The 21,405-nt window shown below is 41.8% G+C and overlaps 1 protein-coding gene across 1 annotated transcript in view; it reads left to right on the forward strand.

Moving 5' to 3' along the window:
* The window catches only part of ENOX2 (ecto-NOX disulfide-thiol exchanger 2), a 63,362-nt gene that overhangs the window by 11,688 nt on the left and 30,269 nt on the right, over positions 1-21,405 (forward strand). Inside the window, exons 2-4 of the mRNA XM_085324356.1 lie at positions 3,211-3,351; positions 5,078-5,209; positions 10,788-10,943. Of these exons, the coding sequence (XP_085180482.1) occupies positions 3,211-3,351; positions 5,078-5,209; positions 10,788-10,943 (429 nt within the window). The remainder of the gene's footprint in view (positions 1-3,210; positions 3,352-5,077; positions 5,210-10,787; positions 10,944-21,405) is intronic.

Below are 21,405 nucleotides of genomic sequence, written 5' to 3' on the forward strand. Positions count from 1 at the left end.
ATTTCTTCATTATTCTTCAGCTAGCTGCATTTGGGGGAATGCTTAATGGCAGTGTCTGAAGGTATGATATTTTCAGGTAGAAATTATGTAAGGCAAGAAGAGAAGAAAGTATTTATTAGTTACTGTTAAGTTCTCTGTCACCACAGTCTGCATTTCTGAAGCCTCCAGTAAAGTTATTTGGAATTGTTTACAAAATGCTTTTTTCTCATTACCTCTAGTTTTGAAAAGCAAACTATTTTAGAGAGCCATGAGAGGTTGGGACCACATTTTATTGGCACCTAAATGCAACTTGTTGATCATCACCTGCATTTTGGCCACCACTGATCTGTGGATGGCAATTACATAAAAGGTAATGTAGCCTAGAATTATCCTGAACACTATCTCCAAATTGTGATGGCTGCCACTCTCTGCCTCTTAAGATGGAAGAGATGGGTTTTTTTTGTCTCCTAACTTATAAGCCATATGATTGGGATTCAGTAGTATCAATTCTATTTTATTCCTCCCCARTAATACTCATTTGTGGTCTTAGGAAAAGCTCTAAACAGTATTTCCTCAAACATGTCCTTTTATAACCTGAACTGTGCAGTGTACGTGTTTCTTTAAAACTGTCTCAGGGCTTTAAAGCCCTCTCATTTACATGCCTCTTTGGATGGAAAAAACCTGATTCCTTTCCTCATTTTCACTGTATCAATTACACATCAGCAGGCTGTGTTCCTCTGTAGTTTTGTCCTCTATTATTTCATAACTGAGTTTTCCATACATCATCTGATTTTTCAGGACCTGACATCAAGATCTTTTACAGATATATGGTAACCAATTTAATGACTAATTGACTATAGCTGGTAGTTGTGAGATTTATTTATTTATTTAGTCACTAAATCAGTCACTTTTATTCTCTGACATAACTGCTAATCTGTTGAGGCTTTGTGGACATGGATGTCCAGACTTTAACCATACATTTTGCTTAAGTGCTTGGAGGTTTGTGGCAAGGTGGGAGGCAACGTAACAGCCACCATGCCAGCAAGCATTTGTTTTCCTGCTTGAAGCTCTTCCTCTGCTTTAATGAATCTCTCCTCACAGTTAATCCTTAACTGTTGCTTTTTCTTTAGGCTTGTGGTAAGCATACTGTTGGATATTTCTTATGAGGCTCAGACTCAATGCAGAAATACTGTATCTTGTGAAAGATGTGAATATTCAGAGTGAAGGGACTCAAAACCTTCAAGGAGTACAAAAAAATCTCTGAGCAGCAAAAGAATTTTTGAGGAATATTTGGAGTATTTTGATATTTCAAGATGTGTTCTGTAGCTAATGAAAATGTTAAAAATTACTTTTATTTTTTGAAACCTTACTCTGGCATTTATAGACCTTTGTATAAATAGGTAGATATTTTAAAGGTAGGGACTAGAAGTTCCAGGCCTTCTAGGAAGGATCCTGATGAGGGAAACATCAAGGAAAATGTGAGTTATGTTAGTATTTGCCAGAATTCTGTGAGTAACTCGACTCTTAAGGTGTTTAATGGCTGCTCGTAGGATGGACAGCTCTATCTAAAGCCTACATCTAGCCTGCTATCAAGAGTCTCTGTTTACAGCAAATTTTGGATATGAAACTGTGCTGTTAGCTGTGCTAACCAGATCTAAAAAAAATATATAGCTTTTGCTCAGTACCCTCTCCTCACTGCTGAGGGAGAAAGGGAAGAGGCAGCCATTCTAAACTGGGAGTTTTTAGCATGGAGTAGAGGTTACAGTAGGAGAAAAGAGGTGGGAGCTGCCCAAGACATAAAAACAAGCAAAAGGGATCTCAGTGGTATGTATAATCTGAACTATTCTGGTTTGTTCTTGAATAAACCTGACTTACCTGTAAATCTGATCTTATTGATAAAGAAGCCAAGTGACTCAGAGCATTCTGTTCTTCTCACTACTGTGGCCCTTAAAATAAGGGTATTGATATGTTGGCAGAATGTCAAAGATGACCAGTAACAGCAGAGCTCAGAGGGTTGTGGTCAGTGGCGCAAAGTCTGGTTGGAGGCCAGTAACTAGTGGTGTACCCAAGGGGTCAATACTGGGTCCAGTCCTGTTCTTCATTAATGACCCAGATGAAGGGACGGAGTGCGCCCTCAGCAAGTTTGCTGATGATGCGGAATAGGAAGTGGCTGATATGCCAGAGGGCTGTGCTGTCATTCACAGAAACCTCAACAGTCTGGAGAGATTGGCAGAGAGGAACCTCATGAAGTTCAGTAAAGGGAAGTGCAAAGTCCTGCATCTAGGAAGGAACAGCACCACATGCAAGGACAGGCTRGGGGCTGACCTGCTGGAAAGCAGCTCTGCAGAGAAAGACCTGGGARTCCTGGTGGGCAACAAGGTGACCATGAGCCAACRATGTGTTCCTTGTGGCCAAGGCCAGTGGTGTGGTGGGTTGCATTAGTAGCAGTGCTGTCAGTGGGTCAAGGGAGGTGATCCTGCCCCTCTACTCAGCCCTGGTGAAGCCACATCTGGAGTACTCTGTCCAATTCTGGAMTCTTCAGTAGTTCCACGTCTCTCTCATATTGTAGCGAGTCCAGTGAAGAGCCACTTAAGATGGCCAAGGGACTGGAGCATCTCTCATATGAGGAAAGAAAGAGAGCTGGGCCTGCTTAGCCTGGAGAAGAGAAGAGAGGGGGGATCTTATTAATGCGTATTATCATCTGAAGGGAGAGTGTCAAGAGGAAAGGGCCAGACTCTTTTCAGTGGTGTCCAGTGACAGAATGAGAGGCAACAGGCACAAACTGAAACACAGAAAGTTCCATCTGAATACGAGGAAAAACTTCTTTGATATGAGGCTATCTGGGCCCTGGAACAGGTTGCCCAGAGAGGTTGTGGAGACTCCATCCCTGGAGGTGTTCAGAAGCCCTCCAGATAGGGTCCGGGGCAGCATACCCCGCTGCCCCGGTAATGCTGCTTGAGTAGGGAGTTTAAACTTGATGATCTCTGAATGTCTCTTCCAACCTTAATTGTTATGTGATTCTGTAATGTTTGTGAATAATGTTTTAGACTTACACCAGTGTAATATTAAGATCAAATGAAGCAGGAGTTACAGTTCTTTCAGCAGCCTGAAGGGCTTGTTGTATATGGGACTGGGTGTTTTAAAACTATATATTTTTATTTTTATTACTGCAGTCCTGAAGCATCACTAACTAGTTTAAAGAAAGTGTCTGAACATATTTCTTTCTTTCAGGCTTAAACCAGCTGTCCTTTGATCCTGCCAATAACAAATCTTTGCAGTTCAGCAATGCAACTGGTCCTCGGGTGTCAGAAAGCCCAGCTGAGAATGGAGGTGACCCAGGCAAGAAGAGAAAGAGAGCTAACATTCCTCCAGGTGAGCCATGTAGAAACTCAGTCGTTGGGAATAGAGAAGGAAATTACTTAAGCATAGACTGAAATCAGCTGCTRTGCTAAGACATTAAAGTAGAATGTGCTCCATGGCTGGATAAATAAATTTCTGATCAGGTACATCCCCAAGGGCAGATCTTTTTCTTCTGCAAGTGCTAACTCCTGTTTACAGTATTCTTGGTTCCAAGCTTGCATGGCCTTGGATGATTGTCCGTTGCTGTTTCTTTGAAAAAGAAAAGCAACTCTGCTTTCTTTTCCTGCCGCCTTTTTCCTGCCGCCTTTTTCCTTCCCCCCTCAGAATGACTTAGGTGGGGAGGGACCTCTGGAGATCATTTTAGTCCAACTCCCCTGCTCAAGCAGGGTCACCGAGGGAATGTTGCCCAGGATTGTGTCCAGATGACTTTTGAATATCACCAAGCATGGAAACTCCACAGCCTCTCTAGATAGTGCTGTTATAGTGCTCAAAAGCAAATACAAGCCCAAAAGGAATTAAAATTGTAAGGGTTCTTAAGCAGAAACAAAATGATTGCTCTTGAGCATGTTTCTCTAACTTACTGAAAAGCACTCTGTGAACATGAATCCCATGTTACTGTGTAATCTATTTAATCCACAATGGTGTCATTTCCTCTAATTGGTGAACAGATACTGTAAGTACATATTTCCTTCACTCAAAGACTATAATGTGCTGTAGATCCTGCTTATTGTGTTACAACGCAATTAGATAGGTTGTAACACAACCCTTATGAACCGACAGCAGTGACCATATTACAAAACAAGTGTTTCATCACCAAGCACATTTCATCACTAATAGCTAGAGGAGCTGCATTGTCCTTCCTTTCTTCAGATGTTGTGTGTTTTCCTTCTATTCCTGCTTCCTTTACTCATATTTGACTTGACCGAGTTGCATATTCAGAGTTTACTGACTATTGTGCATTACTCTGTGCATCATTGGGGCTATTTCAAAGAATATTCTGTTTTTCCCTAGTCAGTGGGATTTGTCAGATAAGGAATAAATAGATGCATATGATTGGTATTTTAAAAGTAGGTTAAGTCTAAAYGTAATGTGGACCTTTGGCTAGTTGCATAAAGTTTTGCCAATGTAAGAAATAAAACAAGTGGTGCATGTGTGTTGTTTTTGTTGTTGTTGTGTTTTTGGGGCGGTATTGCAAAGGTGATGGAGATGGAAAGAGGGAGAAATGGAGTTACAGCTTTGACCTTGGCTTTGCTTATATTAAGCTGAACTTAGGGCTTAGAAGAGAAAGTGTTTTTTAAAAAGTTATTCTTTGCTTCATTTCTTGTTTTAGCATGGAAGAAATGTCTTCAAATGACAATGAAAGCATTCTCTGATAGAATATATTGGTCATCTTTGAATTCAGTGCAATTTACTGAATTTTTGTCTTAAGTTCATAAATTTCTTGGAGGAAATTAAAAGGTACCCYTTACCTTCAACCAGTGTTCCTTCAAGGCCTCTTAGAGCTGTTCTTTGTTATGCAGGAACCATCATTTAGATATGCTTGAAAGGCAGTGTTTTCATAGACCTTGCTTCTATGAAATACCCCCTACTTGATAGGGACTTCAGTGTTGTTTTTACTTAGCTCTTTCTTATGTGTCAGGATCAAATCTGTTTTTGGTTGTTGATACTGCAGAGCCTTGCTGGACAACGTACAGAAGAATATACTCTGAGCTTTTACTCACTTTTTTCTTCTTTGCAGACGGTGGCAGAAATCTAAGCCTGGACTCCATACCGATGGGCTTGCCGATGTCAGACCCAGCTGCCTGGGCCACTGCGATGAACAACCTTGGGATGGCTCCTATGGGAATGACGGGACAACCACTTCTGCCTGGTATGTGAATTTGTCCTCGTTTTCCTTTCAGATATGTCTTCAGAGAGGTCCTATTTCAACTGCATAAGGTTGTTCTTACTGTTTTYTTAATGCCTTAGAGCATTTATTGACTGTGTTTAAAATGCATTAATGTCTACAAGCGATTAATTCAGAAGTCAATGGTGTAAAACTGTTTTCAGAAGAAATGAGAATATGTATTTATTGACCAAAACTTTTTTTTTTTTTTTTTTTTTTTTTTGGAGTACCCAGTGGGCCGGCAATAGCAGGGCCTTGCACTGAGAGGCATCTGCAGAGCTCAAAGTAAATGTTACTTTCTAAGCTGAACTGTCCTGGAACTGCTTAGACTGAAGGATGTGGGGGATAAAGAAAAAGCAGTAAGGCAGTAAGATGGATATGGTAGAAGTTAATGGAGGGTTCTGCTTCAGAAATAACTGTCTTGCAGTACAGAGTACATGTTTGTGGTTGCACCAGCCTATCTAGGATTTGTTAAAGAACTGCATTGGTAACAGAGCTGTGCTGTGCCTGATTTCTCAGTGCAGTGGCACTGTGCATCAAAATCTTGAAATAAAATTAATGTTTCAGTGCTTTACTATATTAAGCTCTCTAAAGATACTGTCTCCTGCCTGAGTAATCAGCCTACTCACCTGGGGAGAGAATGTCTGTGTTGGCAGCACTCTACAATCTTGTTCTGCTTTTATGGCACAGAGCAGGTGGTTTGCTGTACAACTGATACTGTATTTAAATAACAGCATCATTTAACTTGGCATATTTTCTATGTACTCTATACTCTTCTGCCCTTGAGGCCTTGTTTCACGTTTGTCTTTGCTATAAAAGATTTTGTTCTCATGTCTTTCTCCTGCTTGCATGCTTCTGTCAAGTAAAATTAATAGAAATAATCCGCTCTATCCTAGGACAGTATACAAGTTTGAAGCCAGTTTCCTGTTCCCAGCTATAAAAATAAAGAATGCTTTTGGCATGCTGACTGAGGTTAATTATGATCCTTTTGAGATCAGACTTTGAGATCAGATGTTCTGCAAACAACGCAGACACTGAGAATGTTTTAGGAACACAGTGACTTTTCCTGATTTGACTGCAAAACAGCAGAGTGGTGAATATGGGCCAGTTTTTGACCACAATGATAGTTTTAAGTTCATGCTATAAATGACACTCTAAAAATGACTAATCTAAAAGATGAGAAGTAATGGGAGCTTGATATGCCCTGGACCATCTTTGCTGAAAGCCATGTGTGATTAAAATTTCAGGTCTCAGTAAAGAATATCTAAAAGTGCTTAAGAGTTTACTAGTCTATTTCTGTTCCTACAGATGAAGTAAAATGTGTTGTTGTGGAATGCTTTGACAGGACTTTAACATCTAAGATGAATGTGCTGCATTTGTCACTCCATCTAGGTGCTGCCAGCTTTATATAAAAAAGGTTGTCGCAGCTTTCRTCAAACAGTACCTGCCAAGTGTGATGCTTTTGAACTCTTTAGAGCCCCTGAGAACTTTCTTCCTTTTTATTTTTTATTTTATTTATTTATTTTACAAATGGAGATTGGCTGTTCTGCATTTGCTGCTTAATCCTCTCCATTGCTGGCCTCTAGCCATCAGCTCTGCTTCTTAACAGAAAAAGCAGATCTTTAAGCAAGCTGGCAAGTTGCCCAGCACTTGCATAGTGCTAGTTCAGCAATAAACAGTGGGACTCACTTTTCCAGCCACCACAAACTCAAAGGCCATGGGTTCTGTTTCTTTTTGTATACACACTTTGTACCTTTAATTATAATCTTGCTAAATCTTTTGTTTCTGGTTATTGTATCCATTCACACTTTTCCAAAGCAACTTGTAGGCCTACCTCAATCAAACAACTGGCCTAGCTTTCTCCTCCCTCAGATTTCTAAAACTCCTATGTTATTTGACAGAACTTGCACTTTTGCTCCTGCCCTGAGAATTTTCTCTGGTTGGTCTCCATGTTCATTACTGTTAACTAACCTTGAACCAGTAACAGATTACGAGAGTGAGATGATTGCTTACACTCATTAGCATGAAGAATTACAAAATCCCACAAGATTGAGTTTAGAGAGTTCCAGAAGCTGGGAGGAGAGTAGAAGGGTGGGTGTGCTTGACTGCCCTGGACSTGTGGCAGACAACCCAGCTAGACCCACTGTGCTCTTGGCTGTAAGGACAGGCAGAACAGTCATTACCATGCCAAAGATAGTTGGAAATGACTGAAATGCATCTTATTCTGCTCTTCTTGCTGTCAACTAGTGTTACTTCCCTGCAGGAACATGGTGTACTCTGCTCCCCAAAGACAGAAGAAGATTTGGCATTCTTCAGCTCTGATGTTTAATGATATTGTGCTCTGTTCCTTCCCCCCCCCCCTTTTCTCCCTGTCTTTTGCCAGCCAGTGCTGAGACCAAACTCTTGGTCTTGACTTATGTCCAGCTGTGCTGAAATGACAATTGGGAGCCCTGGTTCTTAGGGAGAGTCATTTTAAACTTGACCTTTCTCTGCATTTTACAGCAGATCACTCAAGCTCCCCATCTCCACCTTCCACACTGTTTTAGTAGCAAGAGCTTTGACCTTTCCTCTTCCTTACAGCTTCTCTTAAAAGGCAACTGTGAGCAAGCTGCTATCTACTCCCTGCTGAGATTTTAGAGTACGACTGTAGGAAAATAGCAAGGGTAGTTTTACCATCTCAGCTATGATTTTTATAGGAGTGACAGGGCTGGATTATAGAGAGACAGTGTTCTCAGGGCACGTTTCCAGGTGATATGGCTTTGTCTGTACTGCTTACAAAGGGGTATGTCAGGGCCACTACCACTAACCTGCAACATGCCTAGGGACTATTGTCACAGGCCAGAAGTATCCATGAAAATGGTGTAAAGTTTCTCGACTGGGTTTGAGTTTGCTAGTATAAGTGTTACAAAAAARGGAGGGATATAACTGGTATCCCAGTCTAAAGATTTGGAATCTGAAAGCTGTATTAGTAAATTGAAGTTTAGGATGCTGCCTTTGGCAGGTATTCTTCCAGCCCTTTAAGAAAGGGGGTATTTTGTGCTTTGCTGAACTTCAGTTTGCCTTCAGCAAGCTTTACTTCAGATTGTATCAGGATGTTACTCGTTCAGGACTTGGTTTTATAATTTTTCCCCAGCTCCTCATATATTCATGAGTTTTTTTTTTCCCTGTGTCACAGCCACCCAAAAGAGAACCTTCATCTCAGACTTCAACTTATGAATACATGAATTCAGCCTGCAGTGATCTAGGATGGGGTACCCTCTCCCAATGTTCTCTTTCCTAGTTAGATCCTGTGAATGAAGCTCCTGCTCAAAGAACTTCCAAATATTTCTAATTTTGTAGAAAATTGCAGCAGAAGACAATTGTACCCAAAAATAGTAGTAATACAGGCATAGCATTAATCATTTTGCCTGAGTCCAACCCTCACCCTAAAAGTCAAGCCTTACAACCCCTCTTTACCTTGGGAACCTGAATCCCATGTAAAGTGCAGTGGAATCACTGTATGAAGTAGTAAGGCTGCCTGTCTGGTCTGTTGAACATGGCTCTATCTATAGATAGGAAGATTGATTATATTTTTTTTTCTAGGAAGCTATGAACTGATTATGTGCTGATTTTATTTTGAGAAATAGGTGAAAATACTATTTTGAATAGCTGAAAGTAGTGCTGTTTGCCTAGCCTTCTCAACAGTATCATCTCTGAAACCTGCTAATGAAAGTTTAAAATTGCACAACTTTAATGTCATACTTTGCAAGTCAGGTGTCACAGGCTAGGGATACCAACATAAGCACCCTGTGGATAAGTAGTGATTATAAACAAATGTATTTGGAAAAGAATTAATTTTCCATTCCTAGCTATGCTAGCACTGTAATCTAAAGGGATCTTGAGTCTCATCTGATGTAATAATTTGTTCCAAAGGTTTCATAACATGTAATTTTTTCTACTTCAGTGGATATGCCTGTGCAATGAGAAGAGGCAGTGGAGTGACTGACTTGTACAGTTAAGGATCTAGGATCTGCAAGGAGAAAAATTGTCTAGAGTAGAGATTAAGCAAGCTTTGTCTCTGTGGTAACTGCAGCTGCAGCATTCCCATCCCAGCTGCCTCTGAAACTTTTTCATGGCAGAGGACTTCTCAAATCTATGTTTTTATGGTAACTATTCCTATATGGCATAAAATGAACAGAAAGACTTGCACTGAGTGCAAGCAAATCTAAGTAACCCTAAGTAAAATATTTCAAAGTAAAAAGGAAGATAAAATTTGGCTACCAAACCCAGGTATTCAGTCTGGACACTAAAAGTTGTCTTGCGTCCAGACTGTTCAGCCAAAGTAGTAGCTTTTTGTAGGAAGTGTTTACAAAGTAAAGAATACAGGATAGTTCTCCTGCCTTAGGGATATGAATAGCATATGAATTGATATCAGCTTAGCATCAAAGGAAAATGCCGCATCTCGGTGCATTTCACTCARTTCCACCTATTTGTAATTTTTCCCTGTGTCTTCCAAAGTTAATTTTAGCTTTCTGCATCTGAAATAGGTAACCATATTCCAAGGCTCTGTAGCACTCAGGGTTGCACATTCTGTGGTAGTGTCCTGTGATATTGAGACTGCCTAGATCTTCAAGATTTCTTGTGTTGCAAAGTTGAAAATGATGGTAGAGGGTAGAGAAGATGATGATTTGTGTCTGCAGGAGGGAATTCTTCCTCAAATCTCAGCCTGATAGTACAAACTGGCCTTGATGGTACCAGTTGTCTTTACATCTTAGCCACTGACATTCTCAGACTCATAATTTGAGTTTTCGTAGTGTATAAAGTGTGATGTTTCCATATATCTGCCTGCGAGTATTGCTTTCCATGGGCTCATTACTTACAAAGAGATAAAACACCCCTCATCTGACAACTTTGCTTAGTTTTATTTGATGTTGGAGATAATGTAAGAGTAAAACCAGAATAAAATGCTACTTATGCAGATATAGTCTAAATATTGCTAACTAAAAGCCTAGAAACAAATTGAACGGGATAAGATGTATCTTGCCACTCTAGATGACATTTAACAATAAAGTTTTTCCTTAAATTCTTCTGTGCTTCTCACCTAGAATTCCTCTGGCATGTTCTTAGTTGCACAAAGTGGGGAACTAGAATTCATATTTGTCTAGTTTGCAAGGTGAAGCTCTTAATCCCATGTCATAAGCTATGTCTATGCTACTTACTTTGATATTCCACTGAATTTGGTTTCATGCTGTTCCTGTATGCCACAGATTTCCTTCATCTGGATAATAGAGTATTTATTGGGAAAGATTTTCTCGCTAGATGTGAGATAGTAGTATCTATGAAGTGGAGAAGGATGTAATTTGAACAGAGGAAGTTTATTTTGCAGAGATGATCAACTTCCAGGAAAAAAAAAAATGTTTCCAGAGTACAGATTGAAAGTTCTGGTGAGTTGAATTGTGGTATTCCCTCGCTGTAGCTATTTGTTCAGCTAATTTTCCATGGCACAGACGAYGAGTACAGTCTCAGTGAACAGTTTTTCATATGAGTCCAAAATGATAACTGACTAATTTTATTCCCCTCTTAGATTTTGATCCTGCTCTTGGCATGATGACTGGAATCCCTCCAATCAACCCCATGATGCCAGGCCTGGGGATAGTCCCGCCTCCCATCCCTCCAGACATGCCTGCTGTGAAGGAGATCATTCACTGCAAAAGCTGCACTCTCTTCCCACCTAACCCACGTAAGAGCCTGCTTATGCGTTGTCGTCGTCTTTGTGTTCAAAGGTGTTGAGGAATTGTTTCTTGCGGTCSTCAGGCACCTCTCCTGTTCACCATGACCTTTCAAAGATGATGGAGAGTGGTCTAGCAATAACATCTGCCAGCTCCCTCAGCACTCGTGGGTGCACCCATCAGGGCCCATGGATTTGTGAATGTCAAGTTTACCTAAAAGACCTCTAACATGATCCTCCTCGACCAAAGGAAAGTCTTCCTTTCTCCAGACTTTCTCTCTCTTCTCCAGGCTCCGGCATTCCTGAGGGCTGGCCTTAGAAGTGAAGACTGAAGCAAAGAAGGCATTCGGTAATTCTGCCTTCTCTGTCTCCTTCATCTTCAGGGCCCACGCACCATTCAGCAGCAGGCCCACATTTTCCCTAGTCCTCCTCTTGCTACTGATGTATTTGAAGAATCCCTTCTTGTTGTCTTTCACATCCCTTGTCAGATTTAATTCCAAATGGGTGTTAGCCTTCCTTGTYGCATCCCTGCATACTCTGACAACATTGTTATATTCCCCTGAAGTGGCCTGTCCCCTCTTGCACATTCTGTGTACTTTCTTCTGTCTGAGTTTTACCAGGAGCTCCTTGCTTATCCATGCAGGTCTCCTGCTTCCTTTGCTTGACTTCTTACCCATAGAGATGCCATGGTCACCATGGTCTAGATGCTGACAAACAGGTGACAGAGCAATAGGAAGGACTATTCTTGTTGCTGAGTGTTTGTCATTTCAATAAATAGTCTTTTCAGTTGTTAGATAAGGACCAGAAAATAAAATATTCTAGTCCCTAGATATTTAGACTCTAATTTTCCTGGGGTGATTCTTGCATTATTTAAGGCTTCAAAGAAGCAAGTTCTTGGAAGTAAGGCTTACAGGATCAGCCCATGTGATTGATGGTGAGAGATGAAAGCACTAGGGTCTTACTGAAAATGAGGGAAGGAGAGCAGAGGCAACTTGAAATAAGGCAGAAAACCTTAAGATAACAGACATTCAGGACTCAGCATCTGGGTATAGCAAGAAAGAGGAATTGCCTTCAAATTAGCTGACTCACTTTTACTTGGCTTTTGTTACAAAAATCAGCTGTTAGGTCTTGTGCAGGGAAAGATGAGGGAGATGAAATGAACAACAAACTGCRGATGTGATAGAGGTAAGTAGGAAATTGTTACTGAGGTGTCCTTTGGTCCTTAGCCATTATTGTTATGCTGAAACATGCACAGATTATATGCTTAACATCTAGTCTGTCCCAATCCTTTGGTTTTTTTTAGGCTTTGATTTTTCACGCTGATGCTTCTGGATACTTGTATTAACCACCATTAAAAAAATTCTAAATGAGCTTTCTAGTGCTCTCTAACAGTTACTGCTTTATCCTTACTCTTTCTTTCTATGCTAACCAATCTTTTTCCTGTGTCTTGTGAGTTCTGTGTACTTTTCAAGCCTTTCAGAGTGCTTTTTCCTCCAACTGGGCTTGAAGGAAGAGGCTTTTTTCTTCCTGCTTTGAGGTACAGATTCCAATTAATTTTTTTCGAAGCTTCTATCACATTCAAGTTCTGAGAACTTTTCAGATCAGTTCCTTTAATTTCTCCAAGTTATTCCTTGGAAATAAAAACTCCTTAGTTACAAAATTCCTAGCAAAAACCTTGCTTTTTTTTTGAGCTTTTCGTTGTTATTTAAACTGGATTAGTTCATGGTTACACCATCAAGATTTTTTACCTCTAGCTGTTCTGTTCTGAATATCCATAGGCTCCTCCTTTCCCCCCATTTACAACAAGTAGCACTACTTGTTGGTTCGGAACTACCCAATGAACTTTATCATTAACTTGTCATTTGCAATACCGTTACTGATAATTTTTTCATCAGCCTTTTTCTGAGAAATGTGAAGTCTCTCCTGTTAATACAGTTCTTCATAGTGTGATACCCTTTTAGAATATTAAAAGATTTCTGATTTTATCCAAATCCTTCCGTGAAGCAGTGTGTGATCCAAATACAATCTGATTTTATCTGTGGTATTCTTTCTTCACTGCATTTCCCAATTGAACTACAAAGCTACTTTACTAATTCTTATCCTTCCTGCATGTACACTTTACTCACCCTGTTTAGAGCTTGCCTGTTGTTCTTCCTACAACTATTCTGTTATCATGTAAAACCTAGTTCTGTGTCTCATTTTAGCAGTTTTAACTTCTCTCATCTAAATTCCTAGCTGAAGCAAGGGCAGTTGTTTCTTCATTTTTTTTTCTCCTCTTGCACAGGTTAGAATTTTCTGAATTTCTCATAGCTAGGTCTGTTTGGATAGCTGCAGTGCTGAGCTTTTGGGCCAGTCTCTTTGGATCAAGGGTACCTTTTTCCTGTTCCTGTGAAAACTCTTAAATTTGGCTGGTTACTTTCTTAAAAGTTATCACCTCTTGTCTGTAAGTTGCTAGCTGACAAGCTGCTAAAACCTGCCTGTTCTGGAGTGTGTTGCTTTGCATTCTGATTCATTTCCCTGTTCCAGTTGGAATCCCTGGTGGTAAACTGTCCAGCTGGACCCCTCTTACGAACACCATTATTGCTTCTCTGAAGAGAAAGAAAAAAAAATCAGTATTAAATAGCACCTAGGAAAACAGGTGGGACTGGAAGGCTTCAGCCTTTATCTCCTCCCAGTCCACAAAGTTGGCCCAGAGTGGCAACTGCAGAAATAAGTAGTGGTGAGACATCAGTGTCAGCTGCAATGGTAATTTCTCTAGTGTGCTTGGCAAAACCTTGGAACCTGTATCACATCCCATCCTTGCAGTCCCATATGCCTCTGGGGGAGTGTTGCAGTGACACCAGTTTTAATCTTCTGTCAAGTTTTGATGTGCATGTGGCAGTGTGGAGACCTGCTTAAGACATCTATCTACCGATTATGATATTCTAGAGAACAGATGACTTCAGGTCATCAATTAGCTTTTTTTTTTTAAAAAAAAAGGTCCTTCCCTCTTCAGGTACAAGAAAAAAAGGAAGCATAAATCCTAATGCTCCAGCCAGCTTTCCAAGACTAAGTAGTGACTGATTCAGAAAGCAAAGCGTCTTTGAGCAAAGATATTTGGTGTTATATGCATGCTGCAGCAACAAAACTCAAGAGCAGGCTACTAACCATGTTCTGTGTTGGTCTACTACATGTATGAGCTTGGGATGGTGAGCTCCAACTGATGTTCTGCAGAAATCTGGAGAAAKGAAGACTTTCTTTGGTTGAAGAGAACTGGGTTGAAGATCTTTTAGGCAAGGTTGACACGCACAAATCCATGGGCCCTGATGGGATGCACCCATGAGTACTGAGGAAGCTGGTGGATGTTATTGCAAGGCCACTCTCCATCATCTTTGAAAGGTCTTGGAGAATAGGAGGTCTGGAGTAAAGCCAATGTCACTCCAGTCTTCAAGGAGGGCAAGAAGGAGGACCCAGGAAACTACAGACCTGTTACCTCACCTCCATCCCTGGAAGGGTGATGGAAGAACTCATTCTGGATGTCATCTCCAAGCATATGGAGGAAAAGAAGGTGATCGGGAATAGTCAGCATGGATTCACCAATAGGAAATCCTGCTTAACCAATCTGATAGCCTTCTAGGATGGAATGACTGGCTGGGTAGATGAGGGGAGAGCAGTGGAGGCTGGGTACCTTGACTTCAGCAAGGCTTTTGACACTSKCTCCCATAACATCCTCTTAGGTAAGCTCAGGAAGTGTGGGTTAATGAGTGGACAGTGAGGTGGATTGAGAACTGGCTGAATGGCAGAGCTCACAGGGTTGTCATCAGTGGTGTGGAGTCTAGTTGGAGGCCTGTGGCTAGTGGAGTTCCCCAGAGCTCAGTACTGGGTCCCATCCTGTTCRACTTACTCATCAATGACCTGGATGAGGGGACAGAGTGCCTCCTCAGCAAGTTTGCTGATGAYACCAGGCTGGGAGGAGTGGCTGACACACCTGAGGGCTGTGCTGCCATTCAGAGAGACCTGGCCAGGCTGGAGAGTTGGGCAGAGAGGAACCTCCTGAGGTTCAACAAGGGCAAGTGCAGACTCCTGCACCTCGGGAAAGATAACCCTAGGCACCAGCACAAGGTGGGGGCTGAGCTTCTGTAGAGCAGCTGTGCGGAGAAGGACCTGGGAATGCTGTTGGATGACAACTTGACTATGAGCCAGCAATGCACCCTTGTAGCCAGGAAGGCCGATGGTATCCTTGGGTGTCTTAGGAAGACTGTTGCCAGCAGGTCGAGGGCGGTGATTCTGTTCTTCTACTCAGCTCTGGAGAGGCCTCATTTCAAATATTGTGTCCAGTTCTGGGCTTCCCAGTACAAGAGAGACATGGAGGTAGCTACTGGAGAGAGTCCAGCGTGGGGCTACAAAGATGATCAGAGGGCTGCAGCCTCTGCCCTGTGAGGAAAGGCTGCGAGAGCTGGGCCTGCTTCGCCTGGAGAAGAGAAGACTGAAGGGGGATCTTTTCAGTGTCTATAAATACCTGAAGGGAGGGTGTCAAGAGGGTGGGGCCAGACCSCTTTCAGTGGTGCCCAGCGATGGGACAAGAGGCAATGGGCACAAACTGAACCACAGGAAGTTCCGCCTGAATATGAGGAGGAATTTCTTCTCTGTGAAAGTGACAGAGTACTGGAAGAGATTGTCCAGAGAGGTTGTGGAGTCTCCTTCTCTGGAGATATTCAAGGCCTGCCTGGATGTAACCCTGTGTAACATGTTCTAGGTGACCTTACCTGGGTAGGGGGGGTTGGACTAGATGACCTCCAGAGGTCCCTTCCAACCTCAACCATTTTGTGATTCTGTGAATCTGACATCTCATGGCCAGTAAGTGAGAGATCTCAATCTCTATAGTACTTTCTGTCTGGACTCCATTGGCACCTTCCTCATCAGAACAGCTTTGAGGGACAGAATTCTCTTCTGTCTTCTGAGATTTATTTTAGAGATAATAGGCCATCAGCACTTGGCCTTTTTGTGGATTCCACCTGGATTGTTTGAAATAATTCTTAAACTTCATTGAACACGTTATGTCGGCTTTCACCATTTCTTGGAAGGATGCAGGGTAGCATTCTGGCACATTGTGTAATGGTAGTACTGTATCCCTCATCCTGCTACTGCAGTATTGGAGCAGTCAACAGGAAGGGAGTAACTCTGCTGTTAAGTATTTTATATGTGCAGGCTCTTTGGACAAGAAGTTTTATTCCTTGATGTCAGTTCATTACTCATTCTTCATTCTTTCAACTGTTTAAGTATCCTGTGTTGACATTTACTGCCTGAGTTTTCTCCAAGTGACAAACTTGCAAGGCAGAGATGGTTTGGCACACACCAACTTTGTCATTATATTTGTCAGTATAATCCTGACAAATTATAATACCAGGAATGACTGCTTATCAGGAATCTGAGATGGTCCAGGTGGACTTTCACTTACCTTTTCTAGGTGTGTCCTCACCATGAACCTCTCTGTCTGGAGCCTGCCATGCCTTTATCGTCACTGAAGAATGGTCAGTGGAGTTTGGGGGCAATTCATTTGAGCAAATGTTTGTGTCTGTTTTTGAGGAAGACGAATCACCCCAGTCTCTGCTGCCTAACTCTCCCATGACTGTAAGGGAATCGCAGAATGATTGCAGAGTGACACTAGCTTGTGTCAGCATTTGGTTATGATTCACCTGACCAATTCTAGACATCTACCTTCAAGATAAACCATACTTTAGGAGAAGCTGCTTCTTATCCCTTGTATGATAATAAATATAAGTTGTGTGAACTGTGCTCAGAGTAGATAATATACAGCTTGCCACATAATGGGTTTCTGTTCCACATCACATCTAAGCAACACTGCCAACTAAACAACCTTCCCTGGCTCTTTATACTTGGACAAATTTAGTCAAGGATCTTAAGTGTTCTGTTATACTTGAGGCAACTTGGGGTACTTTGCATATAAATACGCACGCATCTGAGAGGCTAGAAGCATAAGGCTGTGTTTATGAAGGGCACAGATGGGCCCATTAGACCTGGTACCTTAGTATACACCTTAACCCCATAACTGAATTAACTGTACTAATGATCAACTTTGCCTCCCCAACAGAAAGAATATATGAACTCCATGGGGACGGTTTATTTTGAAGTGATCTCTAGATCACAGCAATGTGTTACTTGTTATATGACTGTCTGCAGTACAATAATTGTGCTCAACTTGGAAAACTAAGGAGCCTGTGAGCCAATATGACTAACGTTATCCTTGGAGCAGAGCTTTGGGCTGTGCCAGTGTAGTGTTGTATTACTACTTTGAGGAGACCAGTAGCAGTGGAGGATGTTGAAGCGTGAGCAAGGGCTTGGTTCTTTGTCAAATGAAGATTTTAAGAATGCATCTTGTGCTTGTAGAAGCCTATAACAGAATCAATAAGGTTGGAAGGGACCTCTGGAGATCATATAGTCCAACTCCTCTACTCAAGTAGGGTCACCTAGAGCATGTTAGACCAGCTTGTATTCAGGTGGGCTTTGAATATCTCCGGAGAAGGAGACTCCACAACCCCTCTGGGCAACCTGTTCCAGGGCTCTGTCACTCTCACAGGGAAGAAATTCCTCCTCACATTCAGGCAGAACTTCCTGTGGTCCAGTTTGTGCCTGTTGCCTCTTGTCCTGTCGCATGGCACCACTGAAAAGAGTTTGACCCCATCTTCTTGGCACCCTCCCTTCACGTACTTATTGATAAGATCTGGCCCCCTCAGTCTTCCCTCCTCCAAGCTAAGGAGGCCCAGCGCTTGCAGCTGTTACTCATAGGGCAGGTGCTCCAGCCCTCTGATCATCCTCGTAGCCCTGTACTGGACTCTCTTCAGTAGCTCCATGTCTCTCTTGTACTGGGGAGCCCAGAACTAGCCACAGTATTCGAGATGAGGCCTCACGAGGACTGAGCAGAAGGGCAGGATCACCTCCCTCAACCTGCTGGCAACACTCTTCCTAATGCRCTCCAGGATAGCATTAGCCTTCTTGCATCTTCTTGTACATACTATCAGCAGAGTTTATGCACTCAGGCTACAGGTGCTGGTCTCACATTCCACTTACTCATAGCCAGCTTAGTTGGGGCAGAGGTGGTAGCTCTACAGTGATATCAAAGTGTGATATGGGCCCCTATTGCTTCATTTCCCATTCTTCTAGATTGAGTGTGATTTGAGTGCAGGGAGGTGCTCATAGAGAGGGGGAGTGTGAGTCTCTGGAGTTTAGTATATGAAGAACATAGGCATTGACCATCTTTCCTGTCTATGAATGCCAAGGCATCCATTCCACCATACTTGCCTTGAACCTGTATTTCTGCATCACCCTTCCCACTACAAGATTAGTTACTTGCAAGGGGACTTGTGAAAAAAAATTAATAGCTTGTAATAGCTTGTTTATTCCCCTGCAGATGCAGTGGAGCACCTCCTGCTTGGTACTGGCTCTCAGATTAATGCAAGCAGCTTCCCCAAATCTTGGTGATCCTGGGATCACTGTGTTCTAAGTAGCCAGCGCCTTACCTGCAAGCAGAAGCTTTACTTGGCTTTTATCTTCAGAGAAGCAATAATATGTTAGCTTCTTATGAGCTGTGCTTACTGCTAGGCAAACAAAGAATGCAAAGCAGTGTACTCAAAATGTCAAGATGAAATCTCAATAACAAAATTGACAGAAGTTACGAACTGGGGAAAGTGGAACCAAAAAAATGCAGTCTCAAGCGTAGCTCAGTTGTTGTGTCATGGCTGTACAGAAATCTGTGGCTCTGTGTCAGGACATAAGAGACTTGACATCGCTTATAGAAAAAATGGGTTATGGGAAAAAATGCCTGTTTTTTTCAGAGACAGTGTTGTTCACTGGAAAGATGACACTTTCGTTATGTAGAGAAGTTGCAGGAGGCTTTTGTAGCTCTGTATATGTAAAGGGGTTTATAAACAAGATACCAGTAGATGGCACTTGAGTCTCATGACTTCCTAGGATTGAGAAACTATGATGCTCCTTACTTAGTATTTAAAACAAAATTCWTGTAATTCCTGATCTGCCAATACATCTCAGTAAACCACTGCCAGAAAAAAACCACTCTCAGTACCAGTGACTGGTTCTTGAAAGCTTTTTTTTTTWAAAAAAAATCAAATACTTGATGACTATTCAAGAATTTTTAATGCTACATTAGAAGGAAGATTCTCCTGATGYTGGGCAAACAAGTAACTGCCACAAAAACACTCAGATATTGCTTTCAAGGTACATGTTTCTTGTAGCCTCACACATATTAGTTTCTCAGCCTAAGGCTTGTGTACGTGAGGTTGACTGAACTTCCTTTCTTCTGCAGCCAATATGTCTCCTCTTGCTTTCCCTCTCCTGTGTTTCTACTCTTGATATTGCCTCCTCATCTGTTGGGACTCCTGCCATTTCCTGATGTATAGACCACTTCCTTTAATACAGTGGTCGCAGGTCATGAGGAACCTGGRTTTGGGAAGAGGAGATCTTACTTCCTTTTCTCTTCCTGCTCCTCCACCCTCTTCAGTTCTTCTCTCTGCTTCTCCTCTGCTGGCCTCTGATTCTTTTCTCTTTCTACCTCCATTTTGCTAACTGACTTTCTCCTATGGGCTCCCTTCAGCTTATGTCTTGTCTGCAGGTCTGGTCTTACATACCAAAGTGGCTGTTTACTGAATGTTATTTTCACTTTGCATTCCTCTTTCCAGATCTCTGCTGCTGGGCTCTGCTTCTGTTGTCACCCAGTCATTCAACATCTCATGTCGATCCTTTGCCTTTTTTTCTTGTGTGTGCCAGTGACAGTTTATCTGCTTAAAGACCTTTCCTTCCCTTCCTACAGCTCTTCCACCTCTTTCCTGTGTCACAGCTGAAGGATTTTCATTTCTTCTCTAATCCCATCACTTTTATCCTGAGATCCCAGCCTATTCCATCTCCTGTTCACCTCACATCCATGTTTATGCTTCCATGCATTATTCTTAACCTCTTGCTCTTTCCCTTCCCAAAGAAAGCCAGCTTTATCCTCTCTTCTCACCCCACTGTTGGTGTGCTCCACTGACCACATTCCTACCTGTATCCCAAGTCGTCCCCGTGCAGCCTCTGTCCTTTGTATTTCAGTGAAGCTTCTTTTAACAGACCATCTGATTTCATCCAGGCCTATACATTTCCATCATCAGCAACATGGGGTGTGATCAGTCCTGCTGTCCATGTGACTTTTGTCCTTCTCTAATTCTCCTGCTGCTTGAATCCCTCCTTTAGTCTGGCCTTGTGAATGAATATAGTTTGAAATCTTAATTTCTGGAAAATACACGAGTTGATAAAAAAGAACTTCTGGAAAAAGCATTCTGTGCTTCTAGGCAAATTTGTTTTCCCTTGAGCTACTGTAGTGGAATATGGAAGAATATGCATTTCACACCCTCTAAGTGACTTATTTTGTGTTTCACATACTTAAAATGAGTCAACAATGTATCTTTGATCTGCAATGCAGCCTATGTAAAACCAGGTTCCATACAAATATTAAACTGTGAAGCTTACTTCATGTGATGTGATGAATGCTAATAATTCTGAATTTTCCAAGGAAAATTGAGAAGATATATTGATAGAAAAGTAGGCAGAGGGAATATTTGTTAAGGTTATGAAAGAACACTGGAATAGAGATAAAGCTCAGATGTCAGGTTTTGGGAACCCTAATGGTTGTGGATCAGTTTTAGTCTAGCAGCGGTATCTTCACTTGCGGTTTGTTATCCCTTCTTGGAGGCCTTTGCTTCAGGCTTGCTCTGGGTATTGGACTAGCTGGCCCCTATCTGGGTGCTACCTTGCCATTTCTGGTCTTTTAAAATAAGAGCAGAAGATTTAAAGGGAATGTTGCTGCAGCAGGAATGAGACTTGCAGGGAAGAAAGCTGTTTGTTTCATAAGGCCGTAGCAAGTGAGAAGGCAGACTTGATTTGGGAGCCAGAAGGAGCCTCTTCTGAAAGAAAATAGAATATTTTCAAAGAACTGCTTTCAAAGAATTTAGAATGCCACAGGATTAAATGAACATAATACACGTAGCTCATATAATACTATGAAGTTAACTGGAGGAAATGGATATTAGCACTGAAATTCATTTAAGATTTTTCAGGTATTAAGAAATACCAGGCATCAAGGTTGTAACATCTCTCAGCCTTTGCATGTTGGGTTGTGAGGGTCTCACTGCACTTGCCAAGTGGCAACCTGAGCATAGAAATGAGTTCAATGCTGGAGAAACACTTCTCCTAAGTCAACCTACATTTTGTGTGCTATGATGTTCCTGGTAGGGTAAGTGAGCATACTTAATATCCTGTTTCTAGGCAAACTGGATTTAACCTTCAGCTGCTTTTTAATATTCTGTGATTGATTTTAGCCATGCAGGTAGAAAATGGATTCCTTCTACCTCATTTTGGCTACGCCCATTTCCTTTTGCCCTTCTTTCCATTATATCTCTTTTGGTAAAGATCCAGTATTTGATTAGCA

This window comes from Rhea americana, unplaced genomic scaffold (genome assembly GCF_003343005.1).
Source record: "Rhea americana isolate MKP2758 unplaced genomic scaffold, rheAme1 scaffold_90, whole genome shotgun sequence".
In the NCBI taxonomy this organism is placed as follows: domain Eukaryota; kingdom Metazoa; phylum Chordata; class Aves; order Rheiformes; family Rheidae; genus Rhea; species Rhea americana.